The sequence below is a fragment of the Microcaecilia unicolor genome, chromosome 4 (assembly GCF_901765095.1).
Source record: "Microcaecilia unicolor chromosome 4, aMicUni1.1, whole genome shotgun sequence".
Classification (NCBI taxonomy): Eukaryota; Metazoa; Chordata; class Amphibia; order Gymnophiona; family Siphonopidae; genus Microcaecilia; species Microcaecilia unicolor.
Genome location: NC_044034.1, coordinates 320242131 through 320261418, shown reverse-complemented (window position 1 = coordinate 320261418; position 19288 = coordinate 320242131). Strand labels below are relative to the sequence as shown.

Below are 19288 nucleotides of genomic sequence, written 5' to 3'. Positions count from 1 at the left end.
CTCTGAGCCCACCTTCTTCCTGGCATCTGCCCCCATCATCTGCCCATTTCTGTCACTCCTATCATCTACCAACATAAGCTTCCTTTTGCTATCCCCAGCCTTGCATCAGCTTTTCCCTGGGTTTGAACAGTAAGGAATGAATCTATTCTTTTGGGATACTGCTGGATACTTGTGACCTAGCTTGGCCATTTTTGGGAGCGTGATGTGGAGCATGGTGGACCTTTGTTTTGATCCAATATATGACACATTATGTTAGTATATCATAGTCTGCAAAGTCAGCTTTCAAGAGAGTCATTTTGAATTTTTCACTAAATAAAGGCTGGTGTAACCAACACTTATTTTAATGTTTTCTTTTTAGTTCTTTAATTTTACGTGGTTGAATAGTTTAGTTAGAAGATGCCACATTAACTATCTTCACATTACTAAAATTCATTTCAGTTATCATAATGCTAAAATGGGTTGGTGTTTATCTGACTAGAATTTGCATTGCATTTATTTGAATTGACTGTCCCTGATAGTATCCTCAGAGGGGATGTCAGCAGCATGTGAACTCTTTCAGATACAGAAATATTCTGAGCTTACAGAGGTTTCCAAGCAGGGTTTTGATGAAGACACATGAAGGGACCTGAAATGTTTATCCCATATACCTGGAAATTTGTATTTGAGAATGCCTTTATCTCTGGGCCTACTTTGCCGCTGTCCCCTTTCCAATTATGTCCTTCTGAGCTGACTAGCAGGCATACTTTATTTAGTGTTCCCTGGGGGCAGGGAAGTGATGGTTGATGTGTGGAGCATCCGCCATCACTGGCACCAGAAGCACAAGCTGTCATGGAGCCACTGAACTGGCCAGTTGTAGCTAACATTGGTTTTTTTCCCCCTGTAGACAAGGATACCTCACTGAGAGATGGACTCCTGGTTTTCTTCTTCCTCATCATTCCTCTTCTTGTGCTTGCTGCCTATGTATTTTTCAAGAGAAATGAACTGAAGAGACGATTTTGCAGAAAGAAAAAATCACAGTCTGCTGAGTATGATATATTCCGCATAATTTTTGTTCACTCTCTTCCCTCCAGTGTTGTATATTAAGAGGGTAATTCTCTATAAATTGCCTAAAATGAGATGCCAGGATGATGCATGCTAATGTGTATTCTATAACAGCAATTGCATTTGTAATTTCCATTATAGCATTCTAGCATAAGTATGCATTTATGCACCTAACTTTAGACGCAAGCACTTAACACTAGCTCAATGGCTAGTATAAATGCTTGCACCTAACAGTAGGCAGTTAGGTGCGTAAATGCTAGCATTCTATAACCTGTGTGCTTAAGTGTTAGGAACTCCCTGAACCACTTGTCTAATGGCAGGTATGCGTGTAACTGCTATTCAGAACACTATAGCCAATAATGCCAGTTTGCAGCTAATTATGTTATTACGTTACACAAGCAATTGACATTATTCAATAACTTGTGCTCACAACTTTGTGGGCAAATTTATAGAATTAGGGGATCAGTGTATATGTTTTTGGAGATAGCAAATGGAAAGCTGGTGGATTCTTCAAAGACAAGCAGGACATCATTTCTCACATATGGGTGATGTCATCCAATGGAGCCCTGTGTGGATGCTGCCCAGCATAATATCTCTTTAAGAGGCCTTTGGCAGTGTCCTACCACGCATGCATGGGTGCGGGACCAGCAGTTTTTGGTTTTCCGTGGAGCAGAGAGGTTGTGTCTGTGATCTCTCCTCAGCACATCAAATATTTTTTTTTTTGTGATGCCTTCCCGTATGCGGTTTTGGTCTCCATCACAAGAGGTGTTATATTTTCAGCTAGAAGAAGTTTGTCTAGTGTGGGAGCAGGGACCTCTTACTTGCCCTGCACAAAGACTGCTTGAATACCACCAGCACCTCCCTCAGTCTGTTTTAAAAACCAGCTCTGTAAAGATTCACCTTAGTGCAAACAGTGCTTCTCACCGCCTTGGGGGTAAACCCATGTCTGTATAGACTTTAGTTATTCTCTTCATATGACGTTTCCTATTCACAAAGCCCCCCTCACACCTCCAAGTGTGTCGAGGGGCCTCAGCATCGTTCTTGTCCAGCTGATGAACGCACATTTTGAGCCACTAGATTCCTGTCATTTGCAGTACCTGAACCACAAGACAAACCAGGAAATAGTCTTCCACAAGTAATTGAAAATAATCCACAATAGTAGCCAACCACAATCTCCAAGACGATTAATAAAACATTTATTGTGCCATGTTGACTTTACTGTGGGCAGTTTCTCTGATGTATTTTATACTGACTAGCAAAGTTAAGTTGTTTTTTTTAGTGTTGATATTTATTATTCAAATTTATGATTATTCTGTTGGCTTTATAAGAATTCCCGAAGAAGGCTTGGGAGACGAAACATGGCCCATGTTGGGTTCAGTTTGTCAACACAATAAACATTCTATTGATCATCTTGGAGATTGTGGTTGGCTTCGTCCGCTGTTGTGGATTATCTGCAGTACCTGACCTGAAAGGTCTTGTTTTTTGTGGTGGTCACTTCAGCTCACGAAGTCAGTGAGCTGTAGACCTTACTAATGGATCCACCTTAGATGAAATATTCATCACAACAGAGTAGTTCTTTGTATGCACCCTAAACTTTTTCCTAGGTTGCTGTCTGACTTCCATCTTAACCAGTTATACGTCCTACCAGCATTCTGTCCAAACCTCATGCCCATTCCAGTGAGAGTGCACTGCTCGTGAGCCTTGACTTTTTGCCAAGAGAGGACTGAGGCCTTTTGTCAGTCTACTCAGCTTTTTATCTTCTTTAATCTGAACAGATTGGCAGCTGACATTAGTAAATGCATTTTGTCTAATTGGCTTATACACTGTGTTTATTTCGCTTCTGCACAGCCTGGGCTGACTATGGAGGGTCATGTCATGGTTCACATTTCAGAGCAGTGGCTGCGACGCTATCCCTATTTGGGACAAATAGATCAGATTTATGAGTCTGCGGCTTAGGCTTCTGTCTAAACATTCAGATCTCACTTCTGCCTTGAGCAGAGTTCCTGGTGTGACAGCTGGATTGGGCAGTCAGTTCTACACAGTTTGGTTTCTTGAATCCAACTCTACCCTCCTAGACCCATTTCTTCTGTCCCAGACTATACCTTCAGTGCCAGAATGTATATAGTTTTGGGTTATATGTTTTTCCAGGGACTTGCCATTGAGAGTTTCTCTTACCCTAATGTTGTTGCTTTTGGTGAGCCTTGTAGCTAGGGTTCCAATATACATAGTAACATAACATAGTAACACAGTAGATGACGGCAGAAAAAGACCTGCATGGTCCATCCAGTCTGCCCAACAATATAAACTCATATGTGTATACCTTACCTTGATTTGTACCTGCCTTTTTCAGGGCACAGACCGTACAAGTCTGCCCAGCAGTATTTCCCGCCTCCCATCACTGGCTCTGGCACAGACCGTATAAGTCTGCCCTCCACTATCCTCGCCTCCCAACCACCAACCTCTCTTCCCCCACCTGTTCCGCCACCCAATTTTGGCTAAGCTTCTGAGGATCCGTTCCTACTGCAAAGGATTCCTTTATGCATATCCCACGCATGTTTGAATTCCGTTACCATTTTCATCTCCACCACCTCCCGCGGGAGAGCATTCCAAGCATCCACCACCCTCTCCGTGAAAAAATACTTCCTGACATCTTTTTTGAGTCTGCCCCCCTTCAATCTCATTTCATGCCTTCTCGTTCTACCGCCTTCCCATCTCCGGAAAAGATTTGTTTGCGGATTAATACCTTTCAAGTTTTTGAACGTCTGTATCATATCACCCCTGTTCCTCCTTTCCTCCAGGGTATACATGTTCAGGTCAGCAAGTCTCTGCTCATACGTCTTGGAACGCAAATCCCATACCATTCTCGTAGCTTTTCTTTGCACCGCTTCCATTTTTTTAACATCCTTCGCAAGGTACGGCCTCCAAAACTGAACACAATACTCCAGGTGGGGCCTCACCAACAACTTGTACAGGGGCATCAACACTTCCTTTCTTCTGCTGATCACACCTCTCTCTATACAGCCTAGCAACCTTCTCGCTATGGCCACCGCCTTGTAACACTGTTTTGTCGCCTTCAGATCCTTGGATACTATCACCCCAAGATCCCTCTCCCCCTCAGTACCTATCAGACTCTCACCGCCTAACACATAAGTCTCTCGTGGGTTTCTACTCCCTAAATGCATCACTTTGCATTTCTTCGCATTGAATTTTAATTGCCAAACCTTAGACCATTCTTCTAGCTTCCTCAGATCCTTTTTCATGCTTTCCACTCCCTCCCGGGTGTCCACTCTGTTGCAAATCTTAGTATCATCCGCAAATAGGCAAACTTTACCTTCTAACCCTTCGGCAATGTCACCCACAAATATATTGAACAGAATCGGCCCCAGCACCAATCCCTGAGGCACTCCACTACTCACCTTTCAATGACCTTCTTGTCCTTGGGAAAAGCAAAGTTACCTACTTTAGCAGGTATTCTCCGAGGACAGCAGGATATGTATTCTCACATTCCCTCCCACCTTCCCTTGGAGTTGTATTCCTTCAGCTATAGTATTGTACTGCTAGTCCCACGCTTGCACAGTAGGATGCTGTCAAAGGCCTCTTAAAGAGATGATATGCTGGGGCAGTGTCTGCACCGGGCTCTGTCTGATGATGCCACCCATTTGTGAAAATGCATGTCCTGCTCTCCTCAGAGAATACCTGCTACTTTGCTTTATGGTACCATTCTGGTGTTTCAGCTAAATAGTTCACAATAGTCCATTTTTCCCACTGGCAACAAATAGCAGATCATAGGTCCAGGAGCTTCCTGTGCTTTATTTATTTTTGTTACATTTGTACCCCGTGCTTTCCCACTCATGGCAGGCTCAATGCGGCTTACATATTGTATACAGGTACTTATTTGTACCTGGGGCAATGGAGGGTTAAGTGACTTGCCCAGAGTCACAAGGAGCTGCCTGTGCCTGAAGTGGGAATCGAACTCAGTTCCCCAGGACCAAATTCCAGCACCCTAACCACTAGGCCACTCCTCCACTCCCACTTTATGCTCTGTGATAGCACAGCTATTTGTTTGGGTACCAGATAAAGGCTGGGCTGGAGTTTAACCAGCTAGAATCATGTGGATTTGGATTTCTTCCTAGCTGTTGTGCGCTAGAGAGAGAGTATGAGGAGTGAGGCATGGGGGTAGATGAAAAATGGAACACAGTGATAGTTTTGACTAATGTGGCAACATGTGATCATACCTTTTGCTCTGGTTCTTTTTGATTTCTAGAGCTGTATAGTTTCATGCTAGACCATAATAGTTGTTTGCATTAAATGTAAGGAAATTCAAGTGACACTATTGTATGATTTCAGACAGGACAGAAAGAACCAGCCACGCCCAGCTATCCAGTCGCCCACTACACACATGAATACGACCGTCAGAACTTCAAGAGATGTGGTAAAGATTTTTTCATGCCTCCTTTAATTGCTGTTTGTAACAGATAAAAATGATAATTTTATCAATAGAATTTTTGAGAACCACTGAGGAAAATGTTCTAAATGTGGAAGTCCCTACCATTACAAATAGGTCTACTTAAAAATAAAAGACAGAGAGAGAAAGACATGTGGGGAGAGGGAGAAAAAAGGTAGAGTTGATTAACTTTTAACTTGCAGGGACTTGCAATACTGTGGTGTTGGCATTTTTGTAGAAAGCCAACAGGGTCTACAAATATTTAGATGTCTGGATCAGGAGATAATTTGGGTAAATGAAGTATTTTTATGATGTATTTCTCTAATATGGTTTAATATGTTATTTGTTTATTAGTGAAAGGTAGACTGGGGTTTTCCAGGCTATAGTAATTAAATTTTCAGGTCAGTATTCAAATACTAGAGTTGATGTGTGCTTTAAATGTTGGCCACAGTATTTAAATCTATACAGCATTTTCAGTGACATCTGATTAGCAAGTGGAGCAGAATATATGTGGAGAGAGGTGATCACAAGTGGCTTTATGACTAGCAATGAGATCAGCCACTATCCATGTGGTTTTAAATTAGGACAGCCTTTTTGTTGGCCTCAAACTGTATAGCTATATGGACAGTGGCTTAATATCACTGGCTACTTTGCTTTTTACATAGATGTCATATGTCACTTTTTTATTTTTATACAATAATTGCACTTGTTTTACACATACAATGTATGTAACTTTTTAGACTTGACTATTGTTTTTATTAGGTGTCTTTTTATGATCAAGGCTGTGTGATACATTTGATATACATACTTGTATTTGTCTTTTTACATGTTCATTTGTTTTATGTGTAATTTTAGACCCCTGATTCAGGCACTGTTGTCAAAACAAAGGCTGTGTTGAATCCAATTTTAGTAAAGCTATTGTGGTTCACCAACATCTGCCTGGGCCTGTTGACATTTTTTTGTCTCTGTACTCCAGAGTCCAGATAGTACCAGGGTGGGCTGCAATATTGGTAGATATAGTAACTGCCAGTGTATGAATACGTGCTTTTAAATAACCTGTCCTGTATTGTGTTTTTTTTTAAATGTTGAATTTTATTGAAGTTTTCAAAGTAAATAAACAACCCCCTCTCAAGGGCCCAGTTCAAAACAGAAAAAAATATAAATGTATATATTCCAGTCACAATGAGATGACAAAAACTACTGAAACTAGATAAGCCTGCTAGCATTCATGAATCAGAGTTTTGATGTGCTAAACCAGGGGTGTCCAATCTCATCCCTCACCAAGTTGGGTTTTCAGGATTTTCCCAATGAATATACATGAGATCTATTTGCATACTATGGAAGCAATGCATGCAAATAGATCTCATGCATATTCATTGGGAAAATCCTGAAAACCTGACTGGATTGTGGCCCTCGATGACCATGATTGGACAACTGTACTATATGGATGTGAATCTTCTATGAAGTTCCTGATGCTTGGAAACTAAAAATTATGCAACAAACTGTGTTCCTTAAAACTAAGTTCATTTCTAGGGGGAGAGTCCAAGGTGTTCCCTCATACTGGTCAGAATCAGGTACTGAAGGTGATCAAAAGTTACACTGGGTAAAAAAAATACAAAGGGCCAGGGTGCACAACATGCCTTTCTGGAACTGTTCAGGATCTTGATTTGCTCTTCTGCAGTGAAATTATCAAGTGAGGTGAGTTATTTTACAGCATTGTTCCAAGTCTGGACAGAGCTCCGATCTTAGGCTGCCATTGGTTGTGCTAACCACTCTTCTTTTGTTTCAAGTCATATTTTGTGAGCACTTTGTATTGGCTGTTGTTGAAAAAAAGCTTGTATTAAATTAAAATTAGGAGCCACTTTGTATTTGCTGCTGTTGGAAAAAGCATGTATTAAAATTAGAAACATCATGCCTTTTAACTCCTCATCATTAAACTGAGCGCCAACGGAAGTGGTTGTGGGATTCATAAAGAAAATTTTGTAGCACAGCACTCATTTCCATTAAACTGTAAACGAACATACCCTTTAAACCAGAATGTCCAATTAAGCTTAGTGCTTAAAGCATGTTTTACTGCATTTAATGCCATGTTCCTGTGAGAGATGGACAGAGAGATGGCCTTATCTGAATTTTAATTCACTTTACAGATTTTTGAAATGAACTATTAAAAAGTTGGGATTAGACGTAGCAGTATTTTTTTTCCTTAGGCATCCCAATAAATTGTGATAACATCTCTTTACAGGAACAACAGTAGTTTGATTTCTCAAGTTATCAGTTATCTTGGTATTTTTTTCTATTAGGCTTATTACCAGAAGTCTTTCCTATTTCCCTTAAATATATTTTACTTTTACAGTTAATTTTGTTGGACTACAAAGTATGCCTTTTAAAATTGTTCATTCTTTATCCTCTCCATTCTTTGGTGTGGTACTTGTATTGGGATTCACAAAGCTCTGGAAAAGCTGACAAAGAACAGCTTCCACAAACTTCAAAAGCTAGTATCTCTTTACAAATGAAAACATAACCTGACAGAAGTCGTAAGAGGATCAAAGCAGATTTCTTTAAAGAATATTACTACAAATTAATCCTCTGTTTGACCATAGAAAAAATTGTACTTTTGTAAACTCATTTAAAAATCACTTATCTAGAGGCACAGTGTTGAGATATCTGGGTTTGATTCCTGACTCAAGACTTCAGTTTAGGACTGTCTAGGATGGGAATGCTGTGAAGGCAGTGTTTACAGGGTCTGAGGTGGGGAAGAGACTAAGGGCTCCTTTTACTAAGTCGTGATAGTATTTCCCGTGTGGCAGATGTGACGACGCCTATAGGAATTGAATGGGCTTCGTTGCATTTGCTGCGCCTGGAATCATTACATTGGCGTAATAAAAGGAGCCCTAAGTTGTTATGTGGTGATGACACCAAGTGACCAAATTTAGGGCCAGTGACTTCAGGGTTCCAGAGGGAAGAATGGGCAACAACTTTCAAATTCAATCTGAGCAGAGACAAAACCAAATTCCTAGTTCTATCCAGCCCACACAAGCCCACATCCTACCAAAAATTCACAATCAACCAACAAACATACCACGTTGAAACATAACTTAAAATACTAGGAATCATTCTCGACAAACACCTAACACTGGACAATCAAATATCAGCAGTAACATCAAAATGCTTCAGAACACTATGGAAACTGAGAAGAATAAGAGACTTATTTCCCTAGACAATCTTTCCGGATACTGGTCCAATCAACGATATCGCAACTAGACTACTGCAATTCAGCATACGTCGGGTGCAAGGAAAACACACTAAAATCACTGCAAACATACGGCAGCAAGACTGATTTTCAAGAAATTGAAATACGAAAGAGCAACCTCACTGCTTGAAACACTACATTGGCCACTGGTCAAGGCAAGAATATTTTTCAAAGCGAGAACCCTAATCTTCAAGATACTATTTGGAATGGCACCCGAATATATGATTAATATGATTGAACTATTCTCAAGAAATGCCAGTCTAGTAAACAGAGACTACCTACTCCTACATCTACCCAACTGCAAAAACACCATCTACAAAACTATGTACACAGCAGGATTTAGCTATCGGGGTTCCAAATGGTGGAACTCAATACAAAAAACCATAAGAAGCATCACAAATCTCCTCCAACTTAGAAAAGAAATGAAAACCTACGTCTTCAAAATATTCTACAGCTAATCGGATATAGTCACCTTCCTTTCAAATCTACCATTCAAAAACTATATGAATAAGGAGAGTGGTGACGTCACGCTGAGTAATGGCGGCGTGAGTGAATAGCTCCGCATGCCCAACGAAACGAAGCATAAAATAAAGCTGATCGCGGGCCAATTTCTTCATATGAAATCTAAATAACGCTACAGGAAGACTTGGTGACGGTCATGATGGCTGGGAAAGAGGCTACCCGCACCATGCAAATCCCTGAAAGCTTTTACTTACCAACCACAGGACACTGGCAGTAAGATGGTGCCCGGGTCTGGGCCGTCACAGGCTGACAGTGGATGGTGAGAGATGGAACCGCGAGAGGGTGAGGCGGAAGGCGAATTCACTGCGAAAGACTTTCGAATATTGCTCGAGATTCGAACAGATGTGAAGGGCAGTCGAGAGGATATTACAAGGCTGGCAGTGGAACTTCGGGGAGAGCTGGCGGACATGGGACGGCATGTAGAAGACGTTGACGAGAGAGTGGAAGAACACCAAGAGGCCTTGAGCACGATGGAATCCGCCATAAGAGAGCAACAAGATATCTGTATAGCTCTCATGGACAAAGTAGAAGACTTAGAAAATCGCGGAAGGCGCTCGAACATTCGCATCCGGGGCATACCAGAGCAAGCAGAATACATGGACTGTGAAAAGGTTACACAACAAGTTGCCAGCATGTTGCTTTCGGAGGACAATCAAGAGGTACATCCAGAGGATATTAAAATAGAACGCGCACACAGAGTGTTGACCCGCACCAGGGCCAACGTGTCTAGAGATATAATTGCTTGTTTTGCGCAGTATAAAATCAAGGAGGCACTCCTGAGAAAGGCCTGAAAACAAGGCTCTATTAAATGGGATTTGTTCCCCATAGAGATCTATCAGGATTTGGCCCCCATAACTCTGAAACGTCGTGCAGAGCTACGGAGCTTCACCAGATATCTCCGTGATCAAGGAATTCCATACCGCTGGCAATATCCATTTGCACTGTCATATAATAAAAGATGGAAAATGGAGCAGAATTCAGAGCGTGGAAGAGGCTCAGGCAACTTGGCCAGAGGTGGAAGCGCTGATGGAGAAAGTGGAAGGTAATTTAGCATCAGATATGAGACAGACCCGCCAGTGCTGGACACGGGTGGCAAGAGGCAAGGGCCGCCTCACCTGACAACAATCTGAACAGTTGCTGAAATCCACAAATAAGGCAGTGCCGTGAGCAGTGGCCATGGGACGCTAAATAGCAGATAAGATATGAGTAAGGGATGGAAATGTTTGAAGAATGTTTATAATGAAAATGTATAAGTTGGTTAGAGAAATTAGACATGTAATTTCAACAGGCATTGTGTAACAGCAGTTGGGCATTCAGATGGTTGCCGTTCTCTTAATTCAGGGGTGGGATAACTTTGACCCACTGGATGAAGAGGGGAAGGGGTGACAGGGTAACTCAGGGGGAGGATAAAGATATTACTTTAGGCAGGGGGACCCATTATCAGCCAGTGTATAAAGCAGATAAAGCATTTGAGGAATTATTATGGTACATATAACGTGTATGACATTGAATGTCCGGGGTCTGAACTCTCCTATAAAACGTAAGAGATTGTTTAAAGAGGCTATCAGAGTGGGAGCTGACATTATCCTGATACAGGACACTCACCTATTGGATAAGCATGAACATATTTTGGGTACTCCCCGGTATCCTTATCAGTACCTGGCCTCCAATAGGAAGCAGCGAAAGACAGCAGGAGTGGGGATATTACTAAAACGAGGGCTGGCTTGGGAGACCGTTGCTGTGAAACTGGATCAGGGGAGGCGATTCGTGATTTTATACTCTAGTGAATGTTTATGCCCCTAACCAGGCCCAAGGCGAATTTTTTGATGGTTCCTCTGTAATCCAACTTCACACCCCCCAAAAAAATCCCTGTATCTTGTCCACCCCCACGGGGTTTCTGCAAACAGTTCCAACCACACAGTTCTGTGGGCTTCAGCCCACAAAAAAGAAAAAAAAACACTGTGGCTTACTTTCCCCTCCCCCACACAAAAGAAGGTTTGTTTTCCCAACAGTTCAAAATCCGCAGTGCTAATGCCTTAGCACTCAGTTCAGACACACAGTCTCTTCAAAGAACACAGCCTGAACTCCTTTGGGAAAGAGGAAAAGATCCCCCCTTTCTGGGTCATTCTATTACTTCACTGACCCTCCTCCTGCATGACATTTCCCCTTTCCACTTCCAGCCCAGCTGTGACACCAAGAGTTCACCTGGTTTTTCAGTTTAGCTTTCAAGGCATGAGCCCAGGCAGAAAGGTCCATGGGTTCCTCAGAGCCTGCCTCCTGCTCCTTCTCTCCAGCAGCTTGCTAGTCCATGGGCTCATTCTCCTCCACTCTGGGCGGCTGTTCCTCTCTTACTTGATTATGTTCCAGGTGCCCCTCCCTTGCCTTGTCAGAGCCTTCTCCCGGGGAATGCTGGGGCCAATAATCCCTATGCCAGGGTTTTCCCCGGGGATGCTGGGAAATGTAGTCCTTCTCCCACCTCCATTTTCTAGGGGGCACTACCTTTTCCCTTCTCTCTCTCTCTCTCTCCCTGAGGAATGATTAAAGGTAAGGCTCTGTTCTGTCTCCCTCGGCTTTTGAGCCTCCTTCCTTCTCCCTCCTCCGCTTCCATCTGTTCAAAACCCTTATCCTCCCCTTCACAATACGCGATGATGCTGGGAAGGTATGGGATCAGATCGAGGATGTTCAGAGAGAGTTTGTAAAATACTATGAACAGCTATATAAACCGGACGACCCTACGCCAGAGGGAGTGATTCAGACTCTGTTGGAGGAGGTGGATTTTCCCACTCTGACGGAAGCTGAACGAAACATACTTTCGGCCCCCATTGAGATGGAGGAAATAGATGCGGTTATCAGAGGTCTGCCGGGGGACAAAGCTCCGGGACTCAATGGCTATGGCAATAGGTTTTATAAATGTTTTCGAGTCCTCTTAACACCAATATTGCTCAGTGTTTAATGATATTATGATGGATACCCTGCTTCCACACTCATGGAGACTAGCCAATGTGGTACTGCTGCTCAAGCCGCAGAAAGACCCGCAGAGCTGCGGGTCCTACCGCCCAATTTCTCTCTTAGGGACAGATTATAAGATCTTTACCTCTATTCTAGCTACACGTCTGCAAAAAGTGCTACCCCGTCTGGTACATGAAGACCAGGCAGGTTTTATTGCAAATAGGCAGACTTTTGACAATACTAGAAGAGCCCAATATATATTGGATCGGGTGAGGCAGCTGGGGCAGCCGGCTGTGTTTCTTTCACTAGACGCAGAAAAAGCATTCGATAGAGTGCTGTGGCCCTTTCTTTTTAAACTACTGGAACGAGCAGGATTTGGAGGGCAGTTTATGTATTGGATTACAGCACTCTGTCGTCAGCCGCTGGCTCAACTGAAGATTAATGGCATTAACACTAGACCTTTTGAGCTATTTCGGGGCACACGGCAGGGGTGTGCATTATCCCCCTTGCTGTTTGTGCTGTCTATGGAGCCGTTGGCGATTATGATAAGGAGGGAGCCGCGGGTGCAGGGCATAAGAATAGGGAGACAAGAAACGAAAATCATGTTGTATGCAGATGATGTCCTGCTGACTTTAGCGAACCCGGGGGATTCCCTGCGGGCAGTGATGAATATTCTCAGAACATATGGGGAGGCAGCCAGTCTAAAAATTAATCTCCAAAAATCCGAGCTTATGCCGTTACAGTTTACAGCGGGGCTACAAGACGAATTACAACCTTTATTCCCGTTTAGTTGGTCCCCGCGTTCTATACGGTATTTGGGGGTTAACCCCGAATACTGGGGATCTCTTTCGGGAGAACTTTGCTCCTAAAGTACAAGAGTTATTCAAAGACTTAGAGAGATGGGGGGCTTGGGCATGACATGGATGGGAAGAATAGCGGCGGTGAAGATGTCATTGCTCCCCAAGTTACTTTATTTATTTATGACGATTCCAATTCACATCCCGCAAGCTTTTTTTCAGTTGTTAAACAGGAAGGTTTTCGCTTTCATTTGGCGGAAGAGACCCCCAAGAGTATCAAGGAAAGTCCTGTATCAATCTATAAAAGAAGGGGGCTTGGGCATCCAAATGGCAGATGAAGTTCAACATTGACAAGTGCAAAGTGATGCACATGGGAAGGAGGAACCCGAATTACGGCTATGTTATGCAAGGTTCTGCTTTAGGAGTTACGGACGTAACGAGAAAGGGATCTGGGAGTCATCGTGGACAGAACGTTGAATTCTTCCGCTCAATGTGCTGCGGCAGCTAAGAAGGCGAACAGAATGTTGAGTATTATTGGAAAAGGGATGGAAAACAAGCATGAGGATGTTATAATGCCGTTATATCGCTCCATGGTGCGACCGCACCTGGAGTATTGTGTTCAGTTCTGGTCACCTCATCTCAAAAAAGGTATAAAGGAATTGGAGAAGATGCAGAGAAGGGCGACGAAAATGATAAAAGGGATGGGACAACTACCTTATGAGGAGAGGTTAAGACGGCTAGGACTCTTTAGCCTGGAGAAAAGGCGGCTGAGGGTTGATATGATAGAGGTCTACAAAATAATGAGTGGGGTAGAGCGGACAGATGTGAAGTGTTTGTTTACACTTTCTAACAATAATAGAACTAGGGGACAGAAGATGAAATTAGAATGTGGTAGGTTTAAAACAAATTGGAGAAAGTTTTTCTTTACTCAGCGTGTGGTTAGACTCTGGAACTCATTGCCGGAGAAGGTAGTGACGGCAGCTGGCCTTGCTGAGTTTAAAGGGGGTCTGGACAGATTCCTGAAGGAAAAGTCCATTGAGCGTTATTAAATTTTGGGTTTTTGCCAGGTTCTTGGGGCCTGGATTGGTCGCTGTCGGAGACAGAGTGCTGGGCTTGATGGACCTTTGGTCTTTTCCCAGCGTGGCAGTGCTTATGTACTTATGTACTTATTACCGGGCAGCACTGTTCCACATGTTGGCTTTAGGGCAGAAGGGGATATTCAAACCCTGGTCGTATGCGGCACAGTGGGGCCTGAAGGGGGTTCCTCTGGGGGCAGCACCATGGCTCCCCTTGTCGTCGCTAAGGGGACTCACCTGGGGGATGGCAGGGCAGATGGGAGTAGCTCTTAGAGAGTGGACTCGATGCAGGGCAACATGGTTTCCGGGATGGAAGTACTATATGAATACCCCCATTGTGTATGCGTTCGATTTTCCAGCGGGTAGGGAAGAACGGGTGTATGGATACTGGTCCGCAGCATCATTGAGGTGTTGGGACAACTTTGGGATGAAGGGAAATGTCAGACGTTTGCAGTTTTGAAAGATGAGTATGGACTGACGGATAGGGATAAGTTTCATTACATGCCGATACGGGATTTTATACAGCAGAAGGCTAAGGATGAGTTACTGCTAGCTGTGACTGAGTTAGAACGGGCGATGGGATCGGGGGAAGGAAAAGGAGGAATATCCAGAATTTATAAAGCGCTATTACATCATTCTTTTCCCCTGACTCACTACATTGACAAATGGGAGGCTCAACTATCGGTAAAATATGAACGGGAGAAATGGCTAAAGATATTCAAAACCCTACTGATTTTTTCGGTAGCGACGCCCTTGGTGGAAAATGGGTACAAGATGCTACACCAATGGTATCTTACGCCACATAGACTATCACACATATTTAAAAACGGGGAGTCGACACGGCGGGGCTGTGGGGCAAAGGGCACATTTTAGCATATGTGGTGGGAATGCCCGACCATTTTGACATTTTGGACAAATTTAGTTGCCCATATACAATGTAAATTGGGGATCCAGGTCCCGTTGAATCCAGGTCTATGCATGCTTAATATACCAGTGGCAGGCATACGCAAATCACAACATTGCTTGCCCATATTGTTACGGCAGCTCGGACTCTAATTGCGAGGCAATGGAAACAAGCTACGGCCCCAACGATGGAGCAAGTATTCGCAAAGGTAGATTATTGTTGTGTAATGGATAAAATGACAGCTTTGAGATGAGGTCGGGTGGTGAAGTTTTTTAAAACTTGGTCCCCATATATGGAATGGAGAGGAATAGCAGTGTAATAAGTCAAAGGATCTCCGCAGTGGGGATTGTGAAGAGAAATGTGAGTTACCTTGGGGGTGGGGGGGAGGGGACAGTGGGGAGGGTGGGGAGGTGGTTGGGGAATGTTGTAAGTTACATACAGAGGTTAAATATATGTTGAGATGTGCAATTGGAATGTGCATTGGATTTGGATATATGGAAAACAATAAATATACTTAAAAAAAAACTATATGAATAAACTTCACCAAAATTCTGCAAATGAACACAAAAGCTACCACTACCTTTTCCTCTTCAAATCTATCTTCAAAAACTTTGATGAATAACTACACAAACTATAGATGCCCTTTCCACATTGCACAACACTATTGTAACTTCACCAAAATGTAAATTGTAAGCCACTTGTTTTTGATAATAGTGGGACATAAGACTGCATAAATAAGCTGAAAGAGGATAACAAAAAAGGGATAAAAATCCCAGTGTAGTTTCCAATAAAGGCCCATGGTGCTAGATCCCAGCCATGTTTCCAGCTAAACTGGAAGTAGAAAGGAACAAAGTTTTTGTTGTTAATTCTGGAAGTGATCTTTAAAATAAAAAATAAATATTCAGCTCCACTGCCCACCAGATAAAGGGGCTGAATACTTGTATAGAATGTTGAATGGTAGCAGCTGTATATATATTCCCAGATTCTGTATAGGTTGTCCAAATTTGGGCATGGATCCGAGATCCGCATGTAAACTAATTAATCAATTAGGCACTAATAATTATTGGAGTTATCAAGCACTTAATTAGGATTTATGCATGGATCTTCCTATGCCATATTCAATAAGTGGAGGAGTGGCCTAGTGGTTAGAGTGGTGGACTTTGGTCCTGGGGAACTGGGTTCGATTCCCACTGCAGGCACAGGCAGCTCCTTGTGACTCTGGGCAAGTCACTTAACCCTCCATTGCCCCAGGTACAAATAAGTATCTGTATATAATATGTAAGCCGCATTGAACCTGCTATGAGTGGGAAAGCACGGGGTACAAATGTAAGAAAAAAAATATGTAACCCCCTCAGAAAAACCTTTTTGTGCCCTAGAAGGGAATAAGTGGGTTTTTTATGTTTAAATCTTTTTTATTAATAGTAACAAAGCTTGTACAAATATACAAGGTATCCAACCAATACAAACTGATGGTGCTATAACTCAGATCGTCATACAAATTTTTCATTTTATCCCCCCTACTTCCCCTCTTCCCCTTGACCATCTCTCCTCTTAATTGTGTTAATCTTTTTATTATTGAATAAAGGAACATTGTGATACAAAAACGTAATGTGTGGCTTCTTAGTCCTTTAAACCTTCTTTCACTTTCCCTCTGCCTCCCACCCCTCCCTTCTTCCTTACCCAAGTCCCAAATCCAACCCCCCCCCCCCCCCCTTTCTTGGAAAAAAAAAAAAAAAAACTTCTGCGTCTAGCCATGTGTCCATTAAAAGTTCAATATTCTACTTCTAGCTTGGGAGGTCATTGTATCAAGGAATGGGCTCCAGATGTTCTGAAATTGTCGTCCTGCCTGGGCTTTAAAGTCTGTCACTGCCATCCTTTCCATTCGCATTAATGCGATCATGCGGGCTCTCCACTGAGAACTGGTGGGGTACTGTCTGGTAATCCACTCAGATAAAATCACCTGTTTAGCCACTATGATAGACTTGGTCACAAAGGCTGTTAATCCTGCTGGGATGGGATGGACTAATATCAAATGTCCCAATAGTAAGCCTGGATCATACTTCCATCCTGATAACCACATTCCGGAGACACATTGTATTATATCCTTCCAAAATTGGCGTATACCTCTGCAGGACCACAACATATGCCCCAAAGTAGCCCCCGGCTCTTGACACTTAGGCCACTCTCCCCAAGGAGAGAGTCCCATGTGAAATGCCCTTCGGGGGGATATATACAACCTTAACGCCACCTTGTATTGTGTTTCCCAATGCGATACCATCATTGTCTGTTTTCGCATTGCAAGTATATGTGATTTGAGCTGGGACAAGGTAAGGTTCATTGGTATATCTTGTTGCCACATGAGTAATAGCTTCTTGTAATCCAACTCTTCTGCCGTATCACGGATATGTCTATGGTGGAACCTAAGAGGCACCCCCTGCTGTGCTGTCAGTGAGAAAGCCGAGGCCAATTCCTCTTGGACATCCCCAGCCAGGTCCTCCCATGATAAGGATTGTATATAATGTCTTAACTGGAAGTAGTGGAACCTGTCTGAGGGAAGCATTGCAAACTCAGTTTTTAAGACTTGAAAGGATTTTGTCTTACCCTCTGGAGTGATTGCCTGCGTCAGATATTCCAGCCCATTCCGTTTCCAGCGGGCAAAAACTGGATAGAGGAGCCCTGGTTCGAAGGCGGGATTTCCACAGATCGACAGATATGGAGTGGTTTTAGCTGAAAACCTATGTAGTTTACAGATCCATTTCCACACCGCCTTCGCGGATCCCATTATTCCAGATTTCTGCAGTATATATGGGGGTGGAGGTCCTCCAGTATGTAGATAATTACTGAAATGTAGGCCAGGAAACAATTGTAATTCCATTGATGTATTGGTATAGTCTTGCGTGCCTCTAAACCAGTCGTTCAAATGACGCATTCCACTGGCAATAGTCAAAAATTTTACATTTAATAGACCCAGTCCACCGTACTCTGTAGGAACACATATTGTGGAGAAAGGGAGGCGTGGTTTCTTCCCCTTCCATAAAAAGGATTGTACTATTTTTGTCAGTTTTTGCTCATCCCTCTTTGTTAGGTGGAGTGGTAATGTTTGAAAAGTGTATAGCCATTTGGGAGCGATAACCATGTTAAACAGAGCTATTCTCCCCATCAGGGAGAGTGGCAATACAGTCCAAGCAAGCAATTGTTTGTTTGTGTCCTGCATCAATCGCTGTACATTTTGTTCATAAAGGGTGGTCAAGTTCATAGGGATATTCACCCCCAGGTATTTTATGGAGGTTTGTGCCCATTGCAAGGGAAATGTCCCTTTCCATCCTGTTCGCACCTCTGGGGATGTTGGCAGTGCCACTGATTTGTGCAAGTTTAAACTGAAACCTGAATAGCCCCCATAATCTTCTATTGTCTGGATTAGTGGTCCCAGTGTGTCAGTGGGCTCTCTCAAGACCACTAGCAAGTCGTCTGCATATGCTAAAATTTTTATGTCCTGGCCTGCCAATGTGACCCCCCGGATATCTGAGGCTGAAGAGACTTTTCTTATCAGAGGTTCCAGGGATATCAAGAATAGCAAAGGCGACAGGGGGCAACCCTGTCTTGTACCTCGGTGAATCTGGAATTCAGGTTCTTTAACACCATTTACCACCACCCCTGCTCTCGGTCCGCTATATAGCGCCTGTATTGCTTGCATAAACCAGCCCTCTATGCCCATCTCTGATAATGTTGAAAACATGAAGTCCCATCCTACTTTATCAAAGGCCTTCTCTGCGTCTAAGCTCAAAATCAGTGTAGGCCTTCGGATCTGTTGGCTTGCTGCTAGGGCCATCAGGATTTTTCGTACATTGTGTACCGATTGGCGACCTCTTACAAAGCCCACCTGCTCCTCCCCTATCAGTGATGGCAGGCATTGTGCCAGTCTTTCTGCCAACATTTTTGCTAATATTTTGGTGTCAACGTTGAGCAGTGATATCGGCCTATAAGATTCCACCTTATCCAGAGGTTTCCCTGGCTTCGGTATCAGTGTAATCAATGCCGAGTTGGCATATCTTGGGAAGTTTTTTTTGTCCACTACTTCCTGATAGTAATCTAACAACGCTGCTAAAGCTTCTCCCGGTAACAGTTTAAAATATTCCCCGGATAATCCATCTGGACCAGGAGCTGACCATAATTTTAATGTTTTGATCACCCCTAGTAATTCTTGCATTGTTAATGGATTATTTAGACCTTCCACCTGTTCTACAGTTAATCTTGGAAGCCCCATCTTTTTCAAGTAAGTTCTTGTCGCCTGTTCTGTTGAGGGTG

General features: G+C 43.1%; 1 protein-coding gene across 2 annotated transcripts in view; it reads left to right on the top strand.

Moving 5' to 3' along the window:
• The window catches only part of LOC115469357 (disintegrin and metalloproteinase domain-containing protein 9-like), a 240843-nt gene that overhangs the window by 210724 nt on the left and 10831 nt on the right, over window positions 1–19288 (top strand). For both annotated transcript variants that reach the window (XM_030201903.1, XM_030201904.1), the window contains 2 exons: window positions 884–1025; window positions 5389–5473. In XM_030201903.1, the coding sequence (XP_030057763.1) occupies window positions 884–1025; window positions 5389–5473 (227 nt within the window). The remainder of the gene's footprint in view (window positions 1–883; window positions 1026–5388; window positions 5474–19288) is intronic.